Here is an 18,040-nt window from a genome sequence, read left to right as displayed (position 1 = left end):
CCAACATTACTCATCATACCCATCATCCTGTTCTACGGAAAGAGCAGGATTAAAACGGTGGGGTTAGTACAGTAGCCCTGTTGGTTTATACAAATAAGAAGAGCTTTTTCCCCCAGGCCATCAGGACGCTGAACTTTCAACTCACAACATAACACTCAGTCCCCCATACACACCATTCTCATTCCTACACACACACACACACACACACACACACACACACACACGTATACTCACTTATGTCCTCTTTGGGGGCGCACATCAAAACACCCTACTTTCGGGAACACCACTTTCTGAATGGTTTAGAGAGATGCTAGCAAGTGGGATGTATCACCAGGAATACCCAGATTATGAAAATCACCTCAGATTTTAGTTTAAAACAACTTTTGTCCAACCAGAATTTTTACCTTGAGATTGAGGACAAATAATTTTAATGTCCATTTTGGGGACTTCAACTGTACACAGATACACAAACTCATAAAAGTCACTTTTAGGTGCCTCAAATTCCTTTGGGGACAAAAATCTATAAAAGTAATTTTAGCATGTATTTTTGCTATGTTTGAGTTATGAGAATATTCAACCCTCAAATTCAGTCTCAACACTGCTCCTGAGTAGCTCTTGACATCTAAAGAAATGCACTAACTTATTCTTATTTAACTTATTCAATATAAACCAAAACAACTGAAGGACAATGGTTTAACTAATGGCCAATCCTTGCCATACTAACAAGTTTTATGTTGGCAGGACTATCAACAACAGTTGAGATTCAATAAAATTCTATCGGAAACACTTTGTTCTAAATAAGATTTAGACTGAATATGTTAGCCACATTGGCACCAGAATCAAATTTGCATAAAAATAAACATCATCCAACAAACTAAGGTATGCTGTCAAAATGTGTTTTACTAACACAATGTGTGAACATCATGCACAACAGAGGAAATAGAAACTCCTCTAAAAGTACAGATTTTGTACAGGGGTCAAGAATTTGACTAGCAGGTCAGTGCTGTCAGTAAAAATAATTGACTGCAGAGCTCAGAGAACCAATTTCTGTGGCTAGAAACATACAAATGGCTCCATAATTTGCCATTTAGGTAACAGGAGGGGCCATCCTCAAAGTGCCACTATTTTTTATACAGAAAAAGGTTGAGATAACAGGTATACTTCCAACTAACAGTGTACATCAACAAGTATACTTCTACCAGAGTACACTTTAACAACAGAAGAGTTCAAGATTTTGTCTGTTAGCTAAATAACAAGCTGAGTCTATTTCCTCCAAAAGAGAAATATAAAGTGAACAATGATCTGAAAAGCAACAAAAACTGTTCTTATTGTTTAGCACAAGCCTTTCTCTTCAAGGCAGTGATTCGATTTCTGACGTAATTTTTTACACCAGTCCAGTTGCGGTCTCTCAGTGCGTCAGGCTCTGCATTGATACACCGCAGACAGTCGATCTTTTGCGGTACCTTGCAAGTGTGTATGAAGTCCATCATGTGTCTTTCCACAGCACGTACCTCACTGTCATCCCACTTACGTTTAGAGTTGTCTCTGTTAAGAAGTGTCTGTGAAATCTCTATAAAGAAAAGAGAAAAGGTGATGTCAAGTTACCCTTCTGTCAGTACCAACGTTAAATTTGAAAGGACAACAGCGGTCAAGTGATAAATCATGGAAGACCATGAGTAGCAGGTTTTACTACACTAGTTTTTAATTTTTAAACACTCCTAAAAAGGCGGCATAGTTTGTGATTTTAAATTACATGTAAATGAATTTGAACTAATCTGAAAATAATGTGGAAGATGTTAACTACTTTTACTAATTATCCACAAAGGTGGCAAAAGTACTCACACTCTGTACTTAAGTAGAAGTACAGATACTTGTGGAAAAAAGACTCTGGTAAAAGTTGAAAAAAAGTGATTCAACTCCTTCACTCAGGGTAAAGTACACACTCTGAAATTTACTTAAGTACAAAAGTAAAAATTATTTTTTACTATGTTAATTATACACAATACTTGTTTGATAACTTGGTAAAATGAAAAAAACTAAAAATTAGTGCTGTCAATCGACTGAAAACTTTAATCTGATTAATCACAGTTTTAGGCTGACAACCCGTGCAGCTGCAGCAGCAGCCAGAGGTGATGGAGCTGTTTTATCCCACAGACAGTGAAGGTAATGTGACTACTGGTGATAGAAGTTACTGAAAAGACTGAAGGTTGCTGAAGACTGACTGGACCACAGGTTTCTGTCTATCTGATACTGTCAGCCATTGTGGCACTGTAATGTAATGTTGGGTGACAAGTCTGGTTGTCTCTGGTTCTGTCTTTTTTACGTTCCGTTGTCATGTCAGTGGAAGTTGAATAAAAGTAAGTTATTCTTTAATAATGTAAGGAGTGGAAAGTACAGATTTGTGTTCACATGTAGCGCGTAAAAGTAAAAAGTCGTCAAATAAACAATCAAGTAAAGTACAGATACCTGAAAAATCTACTTAAGTACAGTGACAAAGTATTTGTATTTTGTTACTTCCCACCTGGTTATCCAACACAACAACCTGCTATAGGACTGCTACAGCAGCTGACTACAGTGTAGATTCTGTCATCATACCCAACTTTGGGGTTTTACTGGATACATTACTGTCACTTAATACAAAAAATGAATCCTATCTTATTTTTACCTTGATTGAGCGCGGCATCAGAGGAAGTGGAGAGAAGTGGAGATGTCACCTCTGCCTCATGGTCGTCTTCAGCTGTGGTCTCTGTGGCTGAGCTGAAGCTGGCTGAGCTGACATTGGCAGACTCATCCTCATCACTTGATACATCTGGTTCTTGTGAACAGTCAACTTTTTCTGAAGTAACAATGTAAGAAAAGTACAAAAAAAGAAACCTTAGGAGTAGTAGCCTTAAGACAAAAACTCACTATGGACTTCCTACTAGGGCTGCACGATTTTGGCAAAAAAAAAAAATCCCGATTTTTTCCTCTAAAAACTCGATTTTCGATTTTGATTTCGATTTTTGGGTAAAACTACAAAAGACAACAGAAGTCAGCATGTCGTTTTCGTGAGCAGCCCACAATGCAAGGCACTGCTCTGACCTCAAATCTGTGATGGTATCACGTGATGAACCCACAGAAGTTTTATTTTTTCTTAATTAAATCTTTATTGAATGAAGTAGAGTATACAAGCAATGTATACAACAAGAAAATAACATAAGTTTGCCAGGGGGAATACACTATAATACAATGTCCAAATCAGAGCAAATACTTATGTTTTTTATACCTTTTTTATACCTGCCTTTTTGTTTCCAGATTTATCTAACAGCTTTAAATAAAGTTCAACATCTTTCAAAAAATAAATAATATTTGGTTTTGTGTTACAGAACTTACATTTGTGAATGAAAAATTTAGCAAGTAAGAGGACCAAATTAATTATTAAAAAAAAAAAAAAAAAAAAAAAAAAAAATATATATATATATATATATATATATATATATATATATATATATATATATATATGTATTTTATATATATATATATATATATTTTTTTTTTTTTTTTCCTGGGTATCTGGGCCCAAAGAAGTGATACCAATGTAAGTCAGTGACAGGCATCAGTTGTGCGTGCGTGGACCACGTTAATATGAGTGATCCAATGCAGTTCTATTTCAGTTGCGGGATCCGTGCGTGAAGCCACAGCTTACATTGCTATAAGTACTGCGGGTTCATTAACACATTTAAAGTCCGGTCATTACACGGACTTCTGGGACAGACCGCTGTCACTGATAGGAGGAGGAGCCTACGGGAGCCCGCAAGCGCGTGGCCCGCAGGCACGAGAGAGATGAAATCGATTTTACGACTTCCCTGTTTTAAAAATCGTCCTAATTAAAAAATCCGATTTCGATTTAAAATCGATTAATCGTGCAGCCCTACTTCCTGCATTACTTAAGTTACACATTTACACAAAGTAATTTTGTATATTAATATTGTACATAATATACACATTGCCTATGAGGAAAAATATGTAAAGAATACTTGACAGACTACATTTGCATTCCTCCAATGTGAAACAGATTGTTACGATTCTTTATCATTATACTTAAATAACCAAATACAGTATTAAGAGTTTGTTACAGGTAAAGAGCAGTGATGATGCATTTCTCATGAGACAATAGCCATGGTGTGATCTAACCTTAATTGTACTAATATACAGACATCCATACCTTCAGGGTCAATCTCAATGTCGTCAAGGGCTTGGCCTTTATACTGTGAGAGGGTCCCCTTCTCCACTGCCAAAAGCACTTTGCTCATTTTGGCGAGCTGTAGTGTTCCCTGTGGCAGGCGGTAATACTGCCTGTGGACACGAATGTCATGACCCAGAAAGTCTGCAAGTTGGTCTGATTCGTTTTCTTGAAGGTTGAGTACCTGAGACATTGTAGCTATGTGCTTTCGCAGCCTTGTTGATGTTAAGGCCTCTGGATTTTTAGCACCACTCTCCCTTGCAAACTTTTGGATGCATTCTCCCCCTCTGTAAGCAGACAAGGCACCTGGTCTAGCGAACATGTAAATGTTCTCTTTGAGGACTCCACACATCTCACGAGTTTCAGCTAGGAGCTCCATGGCTGAGAGCATCGATGGCTTTAGCAGCACAGGGACTCCTCTTCCTCGTTTTCCCCTGATTTCTACTCTGGTGAAGAAATCACACATCTTCTTCTCAAGAGGGGTGAGACAGGCTTCCATGTCCTTGTTGAGTTCTGACGTTTTCTTTGCCATGAAAGTGGCCAACTCCATTCTTGACACCTCTCCTTCTCTTCTTCTGTTGAAAATGATCACCTGTGCCAGAGTCACTTTGGCAAGTGTTGCATAGCTGTTTGCAGAGGGACAGAGTTTCAGCATTTTTTCAGCATCATCTTTAACCTTCTCCATGTGAGAGTCCAAACATTTGACGTCTTCAGTGAAAGGTAAAATTGGTGGTGCATTCCACTTCAACTCTTTCATAGTGGTTGTTGCGCCTCTGGTTATCAGTGCCTTCCATCTGAAATTTTTAATGGTCTTGAATTCGCGAGCATATTTCACCAGGCTGTCATCCCTGTCAACTGTGGACAGATTATCAGTCTCTACCAGCTCACAAAGTACACCCAGACTGTGGCCAACTTTTAGGGCTAAGGAAGGTGTGCGAAATGTGTTGTTCTCTGTGTTGTACCCAGCCAACTCTTTCACTGCAGATATCACACTGTTGAAGTTGGATGGATAGATGAGTTCCTCTGCTTTCCGTATAGGAGTTTTCTTCTGAGCAACTACTAATAGTCGCCCAAGCTCTCGAAGTCTTTGTCTTATCAAGTCATGCCTGTTCTTTCTTGACCCATTTAGATCAAAGAGGTGTTGTCCAAACTGCAACAGAAGTTTGTCATTTTGGATCGTCAGAGTGACCTCATCATAGCTCATGCAGGAAATGACACTCTTCAAGCCCTCACTAATCTCTTGAACAACAGCAGTTTTAAGGGCACATTTGGATCGAACTCGCTGCTTCCCAGTCCTGGATTCATCATCGGTTTCTTCTCGTGCTGGACAGATTTTTATGTGCTTCCACAAAGTCTTCTTGGCATAGAGTCCTTGACAATGAAAACAATGAATAAACTCAACAGCAGATCTAGCTTTTCGAGGTCTGTAGCAGGCCTGGAGCTCTCCTGCTCCCTTACTTACAACATGAGCATTATAGGCAAAGTTTCCGCGCCGTCTCAGAATATTTAATGCATTGCGTCTCTCTTTTGAGTTCTTTGGATGTAGAACTGCTCTGGCAACCTCTTCTACATTTCCGTGCACAGCTTCCAGGTGTCGTCCAATTTTTGAAGAAGGCTTGAGGCAATAGAGACAGTAGTTTCTTTTGTTATACACTCGACGACTTCCAGACTTTGAGGGAGGGCATACTTTGATTGAGTCAGAAAGATGTTGGACTCTGCTTTTCTTTGGAGTGCTCGACTTGCTCTTCCCCAAATGAGGAAATGAGCTCCTTCTCTTCCTTGGAGTGTTGGAGTTCCACTTCTTAGGGTTGTCTCTGGTTGGGTTTTTCACAGGAGTTCCAGAATCAATGGCTTGGTTTGCTGAAGATAAAAGGGAATCTCGCAGAGATAGCAGAGGGTTTTTTGCAACTGGATGGAGTTCTGTGTCCTCATCAGGCTCAGAATAACTTCCTTCAGTGTCTGGAACATAGTCTGAATCATTGTAGTCTGTGTTATCAGATTCATCAGGGGATTTTTCCTTACATGCAGTGGCCTTGAGGAAAAAAAAATGCAAAGTTTATTGCACTGTGTAGATGGACTGCACTTTTTACACATACATAAACTTTCTCTCTTTTAGCTGTATGTGAGAAAACAAGGTACATTTACCAAATTTTATTTAAATAAAAGAGATAATTCACACATCAAATTGTACACTACTAAGTAAATTGCAGTAATGCGCCTCAAAGCTGTTTTCCAGCCATTTTTAACATAAAAAGCAAAAGATGACACAATAAATGAATACAAAGAAGATGACACTGTTGCACTATAGCTAATTCATGAGACAGTGGAGCTGGAAGACACACCCACTGCTTTCAAATCAGCTCTAAGGGTTAGGATGCTGTGCTGGCATTGTTCCACAGAGTGGAAACATGTCAAACATGCTAACACATAGACAGCATCACTTACCATGTGTCAATCACTGGAACAAAGTAATAGAAAATTAATAAACAACATTCCTGCCGTTTTTAGGGTAGCTTCTATATGTGAAAGTAAGCAGGGCCAAAGAAACTAACAATGTAATTTAAAATTACATTTATTTTTGTTTTTTTGTTTTATTTTGTTTACATAAAAATCTGACACATGCGAGAGTATGCTCACTGCTTAATGCATTCCCAAACAAGGTGATGCAGCTTTTTGTTTCTAAGCTCTCCACCTGCAGAACAATCTTTTTGAAGACTTTAGGTTTGCTAAATTTAAACCAATAATCATCAATTGATAGTTAAAGCAGGGCTTAAATCATTTCTGTTCTCCGTGGCTTTAGCTAAGTTTGGTATCAGCCTCTATAATCTGTTGTCATCTGCTTGGTCTCGTTATTGCATTTAAAAGGCAATTAATTTAATGAAACATTTTTTAAAAATTGTCCTTTGTTTTATTGTCTTTTTACATAAAATTTTTAAAAATCTCATTTGTAAGTCGGTCAAAAACACTAACTGCACTACTGTCAAACATTAATGAACCAAACTCATTCTAAACAGTGATACCTGTGTTAAGGTATGCGCAAAACTGTGACTTCTGTATACTGTTACACCTTTACTTATTATTGGAGGAGAATACCTTTCTCTGTCGTAATGACTTCCCTTTGGAGTCATCCGCTGAAAAATCCTCAGGATTCGGACAAGCTGACGATGATGATGATGAACACATAACAGGAGCTCTTGGCTGACAAACAAAAAGGATAAAAGCATTCCAGTATGAATAAATCTTGTATAAACAATAGGCAATACAGACCTTTAAAAGGGCATGATTTTGACAATTTCCATTCACTACCATAATGATAAATCACACTTCAATCCTCATCCCGGATAATAACATTATGGAAATAAAGAAGAAAGTTTATTTCTGAACAGCATTATGAAAATTGACAAAATAGTGATAATTAGAATTATGTTTTTATTAATGATGTCAAATGATAACACTGATGTTATCCATACTGTGGAAAACTCCTGAAAACCAAATAACAAGCTAATGTTAAAATGCAGTAGTGTCACCTTTGTTGTTGCTGCTGGCTCTCCACTGTCCACTAAATCACTGGCCATTGTGGATTCATCCGCAGATGAAGCATCTGATGAGGCTAGTGGCTAAAAGGACAAACCAAACTTTCTATTTCCAATATTCAAATTCAGTTTGCATTCAGAAAAAGGCAGATGTATAGCAACCCTTTCACTGCTATAATAATGCTCGATTAATTAAGAACATGTGAGTAATTGTAAACATTGGCCCCAGTCAGTTTTGTACATACTTGAACATCATCACACTCGTCCTCAATGGCATCATCCAAGGGAGATTGTGAAGTCAGCTGAAGAAAAGAGAGAAAATCAACTAAAGCAAACATGATATTCTATTCAAGTACAATAACGAAACTTTCAGTAACATTAAACCAATTGTTATTAAAAACAAAATTTTGATAATGCTTTACTCTTACTAATGTGTAAAAATCAGCAAGTCATAAAAGAAGGCACGGTACCCTGTCTTGAAAAAAAGGAAAAACATGTTCTGGAATCCCAGCGCACTTCAGCCAATCAAGACTGAGAACTCATAAGGATGTGGCTCTGTGTCCTTGCTGAAGCCACAGAAAGCTGGATCCTCCTGTTCTTCATCTTATTTATAAAACATTGCACAGGATCTATACTAAAAGCACACGTGTGCCCAAAAAATGTAAATGGCATGCTCTAAAGAAAAAGTAATCAGATTTATGAAACAGTGCCTACACACACCGGCACTCAATGTTCTCTTTATTTTAACAGTCCAGCTGAAATTGTGTGCACGTGGATCAGCCTTATATTTTGCCCTCTACACACACAAATTCACTTGGTCAAAACATTCAAATACTCCACAGTGATAATGCCAGGAGAAGCTAATCTGCGGTTCCATATAGTGGTCATAACTGAGAGGAAGACAGAAAATAAGTCTCTGTATTTTTAGGGTCTACACTGATATCCATTTGGTATTATTAAAGGATAAGTTCGTTTTTTTGACACCTGGACCTTATTTAACCGAAAAACCGAACTTATCCTTTAAATTCTTAATTTTTAATTGTAAGTCAAAGCCATATCTGAGATGCCAAGAGTACTTTTAATGAAAACAGACTCATCAAAATAAAATGCAAATGACTGCATTCCCTGTTTGGATATACAGCTGCAAATATATCAACCTGTAAATAAATTAAATATGCAATATTAAATATAAATAAGCCTGAGAGTGAGAATGCTCCACTTCTTCATTAAAGAGGAAAATAATTAAAGACTGATTGAAATAGAGTACAATGGCAAGTTTTCCATTTGTACTTGACAAAACACAGCGCTGCGTTGCTTCTGCAGCTGGTCTTACATCACCAGTTAATCGAATGATTGTCTTTTTAAAAAAAGTCTCTGTCAGTTGGCAGAGTGGGCGTGGTAAGCACCTTGGACAGTGTAGATCAGGGGTCTCAAACTCCGATCCTCGAGGGCCGGTATCCTGCATGTTTTAGATGTTTCCCTCTTCCAGCACACCTGACGGTCGTTATCAGGCTTCTGCAGAGCTTGATGGTAGGCTCATCATTTGAATCAGGTGTGTTGGAAGAGGGATCGGAGTTTGAGACCCCTGGTGTAGATGCTTCATACTCTTTTTTTATTATTATTACTGTGTAACTTTCTAATCTCTCTTTGATATTGTAGATAAATCAAAATACATGTAGTATTGGTATTCAGAAACACTGACCTTATTCTTTACCACATTTTTGACACTACAGGTGGGCTGCTTCTGTCCTCTGTCTATGTCAGAGTTTGACAGCTGTCAGTTTCTACAGTTATGATTCCATGACTACAGAGTTGCAGTGAAAAGATAGACGAGACAATTGTGTACTGTGTACAACTCAGAAGTTGTACACAGTATATATAACTGAGTTGGCATGTAACAAATAAGGTAGTGGTGTGGGCAAGACTTTAAGCAAACCTACAGAATTGTGCCTACACATAGAGTTAACTACATCAGCTTCTAAATAGCAAGTTTTTTTAATTAATTCAGCCCTCTTCCCCAGATTTGCAGCTGTCATCAGCTACTCACGGTACAGAGTGACACATCTGATTAGGAGGTTAAGTTGATTGAACTGAATAAGTACCTATACCTTCAAATTTACTTCTAATTTGATCATTAAACATTTACTTGCAAATATTTAAGCAGAATTTTGAAATCATTACTTCAAGTTCAGTTCCCTTGTACACACAGGATATTCAATACTGCTGGGTTTGCAGTGAATCTCCTGGTAATACACATGATGAGTTGGGCAGACAGCAATGTTCACATTACTCACAAGAGCATCCAGTTCTGCCAGTTCCCGAGCCAGCCGTGCACGCTTTAACAGAATCGCGGTATGCCGTCTTTCTTCAGCATTTCGCTGCTCCTCTGCAATTTTGTGTCGATTGAAGCTTTCTTCATGGTGCTTTCTCAGTTTGGCCATTCGAGACTATGAGGACAGCAATTAAATTAGGTAAGACCTTGTTGAGCAAAGCAAACACTACCTGGAAACAAGACACTTTACAGTCAAAAATGTGCAATGGTGTAATAGTGATTACACTGAAAGATGAAAAATGGCTGTTATTTGCCCCTGGATTGCTGCTGTTGAAGTTGATCTCATCTTCCATTACTGATGTATCTACAGGACCAGATAACAGCTAAAAGACAAAAAGCATATATGTAAGCATGTGAGTGAACACTCTTTGGCCAACATGAAAATGTATCAAACCTTAGACCCTATGCACTGTGTGAAGAAAAAGAAAACTGGTGGTTTCAGAGCCAAACCCATACCAACATAAGTTGGTATGGGTTTGGCTCTAGAATATTGTACTGCATTGCTGATTATGAATTGCAATGTTTTGATATCGTGCAATCTGCACTGTCACACTTGTATTGAACGCTCATTAAATTAAATTCATGCTGTTCTCTACAGAAGTGGTTCTCCACCTGGGGTTGGGGGTGCCAGAGATCCCAGGGAGTGTGCAAAACTTCTATATAAAGTATAAATTAAGAAAACATTTGTTGAATTTGAATTTTTTAAAAAATCAAAGGAACAAGGGCACTTTATATTTGAGTTTCAAACATTCGTTGGGACATGATGTGAAAAGTTCATGTTCGAGCTGTAATTACCTGTTCGAAATGTCGGCTGCAGTCTCAATAGGTACATCAGACAGTGTGATCCAAAATAGGGCGCACTATGAAATCAATATAATTGCATGCCCTATCTATCACTAAACGAAGCTAATGTTGAAGTTTTGCTGCAAAAATGAAGGACAATAGCGAGGAAAGCCGTCCTGAGTGGACATTCACGACACCAAAACATCTGAGAAGCAGCTTGTGGAAGTATTTTGGGTTCTACACTGTGGATGGCAAAGTCACGGACAAAGATAAGGCTGTTTGTCGACTTTCTAAAAAGCAGCTAATTGGCGTGGCTGCACTGCTTTATGGCTGCACTGCAGCACTCAAGCTGATATGCACCCATTCCAGTCAATGTTCGTGTTTACACCAGAAGCGCTGCAGCACGTTTTAGCTTCATCCCAGAAGCGGCTCACGGCTCCACAGACATTAAGCAGCAAGTCTATTTACACAATTTACACAGAGCAGATTGAACGGGCAGGAAGTCAGACATAGAAAAGGGGGGTAGAAACCGGTTAATTTTCAAAATAAAACACCCTGACTCACGATCATAAAGACAGAAAACAATTTTACTACGTAGGCTGCTTATCCATGGTTGACGCACAAGAGCGAGGAAGGAGGACCTAATCAAAAAACATCTGAGCAAGTAAACATGATCAGGCGGGGAAAACACTCGACTGCTGAAATGCTTCTGAAATGCTTCTGGTGAGAACTGCAGTAGCGCACATTAAGGAACAAAACCATGGAGCAGCTGCTAAACAAACTTGTGGGCTCACGTATTTGGATGGATTTAAAAGGACCTGTAAAAGTTGATTTTTTTGAAAAACTGACAGCCCTATTAGGAACACATGTAGTGGAATAATCAAAAGTCTGTGTAAACCCAGATAAAAAACCCCAAACTTTCATTTTCAAATATGAAGCTATTTAGTGGCCTTTTCTGGGAACATTGTAAGTGCTCAATGTTAACAGACGTTCAACCAAGTTAAACTTAGTTTAGTTGGTCAGTCTAGCCATACTTTTGGGGTCGTTCAAAACACACACACTTGCTACTCAAACCTATTTGGGGACGTCTGGTAGACAAAACCTTTTGACACCAGTTTGTTAGTCGAGCCATACTTCTGGGGTTGTTCAAAACACACACACACCTGCTACCAAAACCTAATTGGGGACGTCCCGTTAGATGAAACCTTTAGACACCAGTTTATCAGTCCAGCCAAACTTGTAGTGTGGTAACTGACAAACAGAGTCCATCCCAACAACAGACATGAGAAGTACTTACAGACACAGACTACTTGGGCTGCTTTAAGACTGTGCTGGGACGTCATTCATACTCACTGACCCACTATATACAACACAGATAACCAATACTGTCTGATCTCTGCGAGATTAAGTAGTGTGTTATAATCTGGCTCCTACCTGAGGTCTGTCACTCTCATCCACAGTCTGCTCGCTGACTTCAGGTGATGATTTCTGCTGGAAACAGAAACAAGATACAATTTAAGAAACCAACAAGACTTAAAGTTTGTATTTAAGTGTGTGAGGATGAAGGTGGCTCCATTTATGTCAAGTCTGGGAATATTGTAAGTGCTCAATGTTAACAGACGTTCAACCAAGTTAAACTTAGTTTAGTTGGTCAGTCTAGCCATACTTTTGGGGTCGTTCAAAACACACACACTTGCTACCAAAACCTAATTGGGGACGTCTGGTAGACAAAACCTTTTGACACCAGTTTGTTAGTCGAGCCATACTTTTGGGGTCGTTCAAAACACACACACACCTGCTACCAAAACCTAATTGGGGACGTCCCGTTAGATGAAACCTTTAGACACCAGTTTATCAGTCCAGCCAAACTTGTAGTGTGGTAACTGACAAACAGAGTCCATCCCAACAACAGACATGAGAAGTACTTACAGACAGAGACTACTTGGGCTGCTTTAAGACTGTGCTGGGACGTCATTCATACTCACTGACCCACTATATACAACACAGATACCCAATACTGTCTGATCTCTGAGAGATTAAGTCAGTGGTTCTTAACCTTGTTGGCGGTACTGAACCCCACCAGTTTCATATGTGCATTCACCGAACCCTTCTTTATTAAAAAATATTGATGATTGATCTGATCTCTGCGAGATTAAGTAGTGTGTTATAATCTGGCTCCTACCTGAGGTCTGTCACTCTCATCCACAGTCTGCTCGCTGACTTCAGGTGATGATTTCTGCTGGAAACAGAAACAAGATACAATTTAAGAAACCAACAAGACTTAAAGTTTGTATTTAAGTGTGTGAGGATGAAGGTGGCTCCATTTATGTCAAGTCTGGGAACATTGTAAGTGAATGAGAAGTCCTGAGAAGTACTTACAGACAGAGACTACTTGGGCTGCTTTAAGACTGTGCTGGGACGTCATTCATACTCACTGACCCACTATATACAACACAGATACCCAATACTGTCTGATCTCTGAGAGATTAAGTCAGTGGTTCTTAACCTTGTTGGCGGTACTGAACCCCACCAGTTTCATATGTGCATTCACCGAACCCTTCTTTATTAAAAAATATAATTTTATTTTTTTCAAATTCAAGACACAGGTATATGTTTTACTGGTGCACAAAATGAACTGTGCATTAACATCACTGTGTTCAAAGAACAAAACCAATACAGTGCATGAAGTCACAACAAATTCCATACCTTTTCACAAAGACATGACCTTTTGTAATACTACCACACTGAAATGGTTTTAATTTTTAACCTTATGTATTCCAATAATGAACTTATTGTATTTATGCTATTTATCATTTTTAACATTGTAACACACACCCATCACCTAATTTCCATCAGGCTACAATAATAATGAATATTTACTGCAAATCAGTGTGACTTCTGCTGTTGCCTTTGACAGACCAGTTCAGAAATGCGTGGCTTCACCTTGGCAAGTGCCACTCTCTTTCTCCATCCGCGACGGTGCGTCGGTTGTCACATGATTGTAACTGACCAGTGCGGTGACTGAAAATGTAAACAAACGCTACACATGGCTGCCTCCGTGGTTAACAGGAAGTAGCAAAAGTCATAACAACGATGTGGAAAATAATTCATCGTCAGACGAGTCGAAGAGATTATAAACACTTCCGGATGTGTTGTAGTGTTATAAGCAACAACAATACACTGCGTATATTGGGTGTCAATCAGAGAAAGAGTCTCCGAAGCCGTTTGTTTACATACACAGACCTAGCCCGACACACACACCCGACTAATGAGTCGAGTGTGTGTCTTGACCTCCGCCGAACCCCTGAGACTGACTCACCGAACCCCTAGGGTTCGATCGAACCCAGGTTAAGAACCACTGGATTAAGTAGTGTGTTACAATCTGGCTCCTACCTGAGGTCTGTCACTCTCATCCACAGTCTGCTCGCTGACTTGTGCTGGGGCGTCATTCATACTCACTGACCCACTATATACAACACAGATAACCAATACTGTCTGATCTCTGAGAGATTAAGTAGTGTGTTATAATCTGGCTCCTACCTGAGGTCTGTCACTCTCATCCACAGTCTGCTCGCTGACTTCAGGTGATGATTTCTGCTGGAAACAGAAACAAGATACAATTTAAGAAACCAACAAGACTTAAAGTTTGTATTTAAGTGTGTGAGGATGAAGGTGGCTCCATTTATGTCAAGTCTGGGAACATTGTAAGTGCTCAATGTTAACAGACGTTCAACCAAGTTAAACTTAGTTTAGTTGGTCAGTCTAGCCATACTTTTGGGGTCGTTCAAAACACACACACTTGCTACCAAAACCTAATTGGGGACGTCTGGTAGACAAAACCTTTTGACACCAGTTTGTTAGTCGAGCCATACTTTTGGGGTCGTTCAAAACACACACACACCTGCTACCAAAACCTAATTGGGGACGTCCCGTTAGATGAAACCTTTAGACACCAGTTTATCAGTCCAGCCAAACTTGTAGCGTGGTAACTGACAAACAGAGTCCATCCCAACAACAGACATGAGAAGTACTTACAGACACAGACTACTTGGGCTGCTTTAAGACTGTGCTGGGACGTCATTCATACTCACTGACCCACTATATACAACACAGATAACCAATACTGTCTGATCTCTGAGAGATTAAGTAGTGTGTTATAATCTGGCTCCTACCTGAGGTCTGTCACTCTCATCCACAGTCTGCTCGCTGACTTCAGGTGATGATTTCTGCTGGAAACAGAAACAAGATACAATTTAAGAAACCAACAAGACTTAAAGTTTGTATTTAAGTGTGTGAGGATGAAGGTGGCTCCATTTATGTCAAGTCTGGGAACATTGTAAGTGCTCAATGTTAACAGACGTTCAACCAAGTTAAACTTAGTTTAGTTGGTCAGTCTAGCCATACTTTTGGGGTCGTTCAAAACACACACACTTGCTACCAAAACCTAATTGGGGACGTCTGGTAGACAAAACCTTTTGACACCAGTTTGTTAGTCGAGCCATACTTTTGGGGTCGTTCAAAACACACACACACCTGCTACCAAAACCTAATTGGGGACGTCCCGTTAGATGAAACCTTTAGACACCAGTTTATCAGTCCAGCCAAACTTGTAGCGTGGTAACTGACAAACAGAGTCCATCCCAACAACAGACATGAGAAGTACTTACAGACACAGACTACTTGGGCTGCTTTAAGACTGTGCTGGGACATCATTCATACTCACTGACCCACTATATACAACACAGATAACCAATACTGTCTGATCTCTGAGAGATTAAGTAGTGTGTTATAATCTGGCTCCTACCTGAGGTCTGTCACTCTCATCCACAGTCTGCTCGCTGACTTCAGGTGATGATTTCTGCTGGAAACAGAAACAAGATACAATTTAAGAAACCAACAAGACTTAAAGTTTGTATTTAAGTGTGTGAGGATGAAGGTGGCTCCATTTATGTCAAGTCTGGGAACATTTTAACTGCTCAGTGTTAACAGACGTTCAACCAAGTTAAATTCATGCAAGGCTTAAATGCATCAAAAACTGGATACCACCCATTTCCAGGACACGTCATGGAAAAGCATGTTACATTCATACTCAAACAACCTAAACAAATTTTATCACAATTTAACCTTATGTAATATTTTCATCATTTGAAAGGAAAAGTCGAACATTTGTTAAATTGCTCCATATTCAATTATCCATGATATGCTGGTGTACCTGCTTGCGCCAAGGCCAGTCTGCATTCCCATAGTTGTAAGTTACTTCTTCACCTGGGGTAATGTCTTTTATTGCAAACAAGCACAGATGTGGCATCCCACCAATATCAATAGTTTTCATCTTGCAGTTAGGCTTTTTGTTGTCATCATTCACAAGCCTTCCCAGCGACTTGTCTTCAACTGATGCATCAAGACTTAAGAAAAAGAACAATAAAGATCAGAGTTAAAGTTACTTACTTGGTTTGTATACATTGTTAAGCATACTAAGACAGTTAAAAATATCATGTAAAATTTGGATAAAGAAAGATTTGATAAAAGGGAAAGTTTGATTCAACCGCTGAGCAAGCCATTTAAGTATGATATGAATCTAGAGCTGGACGAAAAATACAGAATATCTCTGCAACTACAAGACCTATATGAATAATCTTAATATCAAAACAAAGGTAACCCTTGTGGGTTTATTGTAGAGGAGAAAGCATCACAATATCTGTTACTGGGGCTGATTAAATGAAGATTTACACTATATTTCAATTTTCGCCTGACACAATGTACTTTATTTAGAGTGAATATCCCTTTTACATGAGGCCAGTGAAGGCATGGAACTCTAGAATCCAAATGCTCGTGAAGCACCCACGCTCTGTGCGGAGTTTCACTGAGATCAGGTGAAGCAGGAAGGAGTTTTAGGAGTTTAAGCCATTTAAACATATTTAACCATCAAATGTCTCATTTGAGTTTTCTCGTGTATAAAACTGTACAGATTAGGGCTGGGCGACACGATAATTTCAGGCTATATCACGATACACAATATATATCTCAATAATTTAAAAACTCTTCTAAAGTGCTTCAAGAATGTGTCATTCACATCTTTTGATGCATGACACCAGTATGATAATTTAAGTCATCCCTGCAACACGTCTCTACATTAAACATTCCTGTTGGTAATATATTCATCAGTGGTTTCTATTGGAATTTTTTTCTATTTAATTTGCATGGAAGAAAGGGGAAAAAACTGCCCATGTCATGCATTCCTACTGATTACACATGCAAGGAAGGAGCATATTCACGCTTACTTACCAATAACTTTTCCCTTTCCACTTAAAATCAAACAGGAACACTGCTTCAGTGTCATCATAGTGCCTCAAATGAAGGGGGCTGTCCTGTTTGAGAAGGTTGCCACGGTATTCAAGCACAAAATCTCCTTTTCTGAAATCCTCAGTAGCAAAAACACCCCGACCTTTAAAATAAGGAAAAAGCAAACACCATATCAATATTTTTCATCTACTACAGCAGCCTGCCATATTTTAAATCAGAAGAGCAGTGGTTTCCAAATGGTGGGCCATCAGAAAAGTCCTGGTGTGCCTTGGAGGTTTTCAAAACCAGAGTATTACTAAATTCACAATTATACAACAAGTAATGAATACAAGTGCGGACATTTTTTGATCACAAGATACATCATAATGCAGACATGAAGACTCTGCATTGATATAGAGACATGGCATGACCTTGTAGCAGGGAAAAAAAATACTGGGTGGGCAGCATTGTAGGGTGGAGTTATTTCTCTGAGCATCTGATTCATTAATACATGTATGTACAGAAAATTTAACCAAATATTACCAAAATGGCTCAAAAATACTGCATAATCCAGCTCTCCCAATCCACATAGCCTGTACAAAGTTACCATTAAAAATGAGATATGCATCAGATGCAGTGCTGACTTAATACAAAAAAAAAAAAACATAAATCAGATCAAAAATCTAAAAACTAACCTTTGTGCAGATTGATAAAACGCTCTTCGAGTCCAGCCTTATCAATTTTCAAGTGAATGTGTTGCTCTGCATCTTGTTGTGGAGTGACTCGTTTTCTCTTCCTCACTCTCTCCATTGTACTTCGAATGTGAGCCATCTCATCTGTTGGAGAGGAGACTTTTATTTATGAGAGTCACCAAGATTAGTTAACAGA

At 38.9% G+C, this 18,040-nt stretch overlaps 1 protein-coding gene across 1 annotated transcript; it reads right to left on the bottom strand.

Moving 5' to 3' along the window:
• Positions 1 to 1,307: 1,307 nt before the first annotated feature.
• On the bottom strand, positions 1,308 to 16,270 carry LOC115426858 (uncharacterized). The gene is made up of 10 exons (XM_030145086.1): positions 16,083 to 16,270; positions 15,675 to 15,731; positions 15,043 to 15,099; positions 14,411 to 14,467; positions 13,053 to 13,109; positions 12,305 to 12,361; positions 10,312 to 10,410; positions 10,050 to 10,202; positions 8,001 to 8,057; positions 1,308 to 1,570 (listed from the first exon to the last, which is right to left on the bottom strand). Exons 1-10 carry the CDS (start codon positions 16,200 to 16,202, stop codon positions 1,487 to 1,489), a joined length of 798 nt encoding a protein of 265 aa, XP_030000946.1. The 5' UTR covers positions 16,203 to 16,270; the 3' UTR covers positions 1,308 to 1,486.
• Between the last annotated feature and the right edge of the window lie 1,770 nt (positions 16,271 to 18,040).

Source organism: Sphaeramia orbicularis, chromosome 10 (assembly GCF_902148855.1).
Source record: "Sphaeramia orbicularis chromosome 10, fSphaOr1.1, whole genome shotgun sequence".
Taxonomy (NCBI): Eukaryota; Metazoa; Chordata; class Actinopteri; order Kurtiformes; family Apogonidae; genus Sphaeramia; species Sphaeramia orbicularis.
This window is presented reverse-complemented; position numbering and strand designations above follow the sequence as displayed.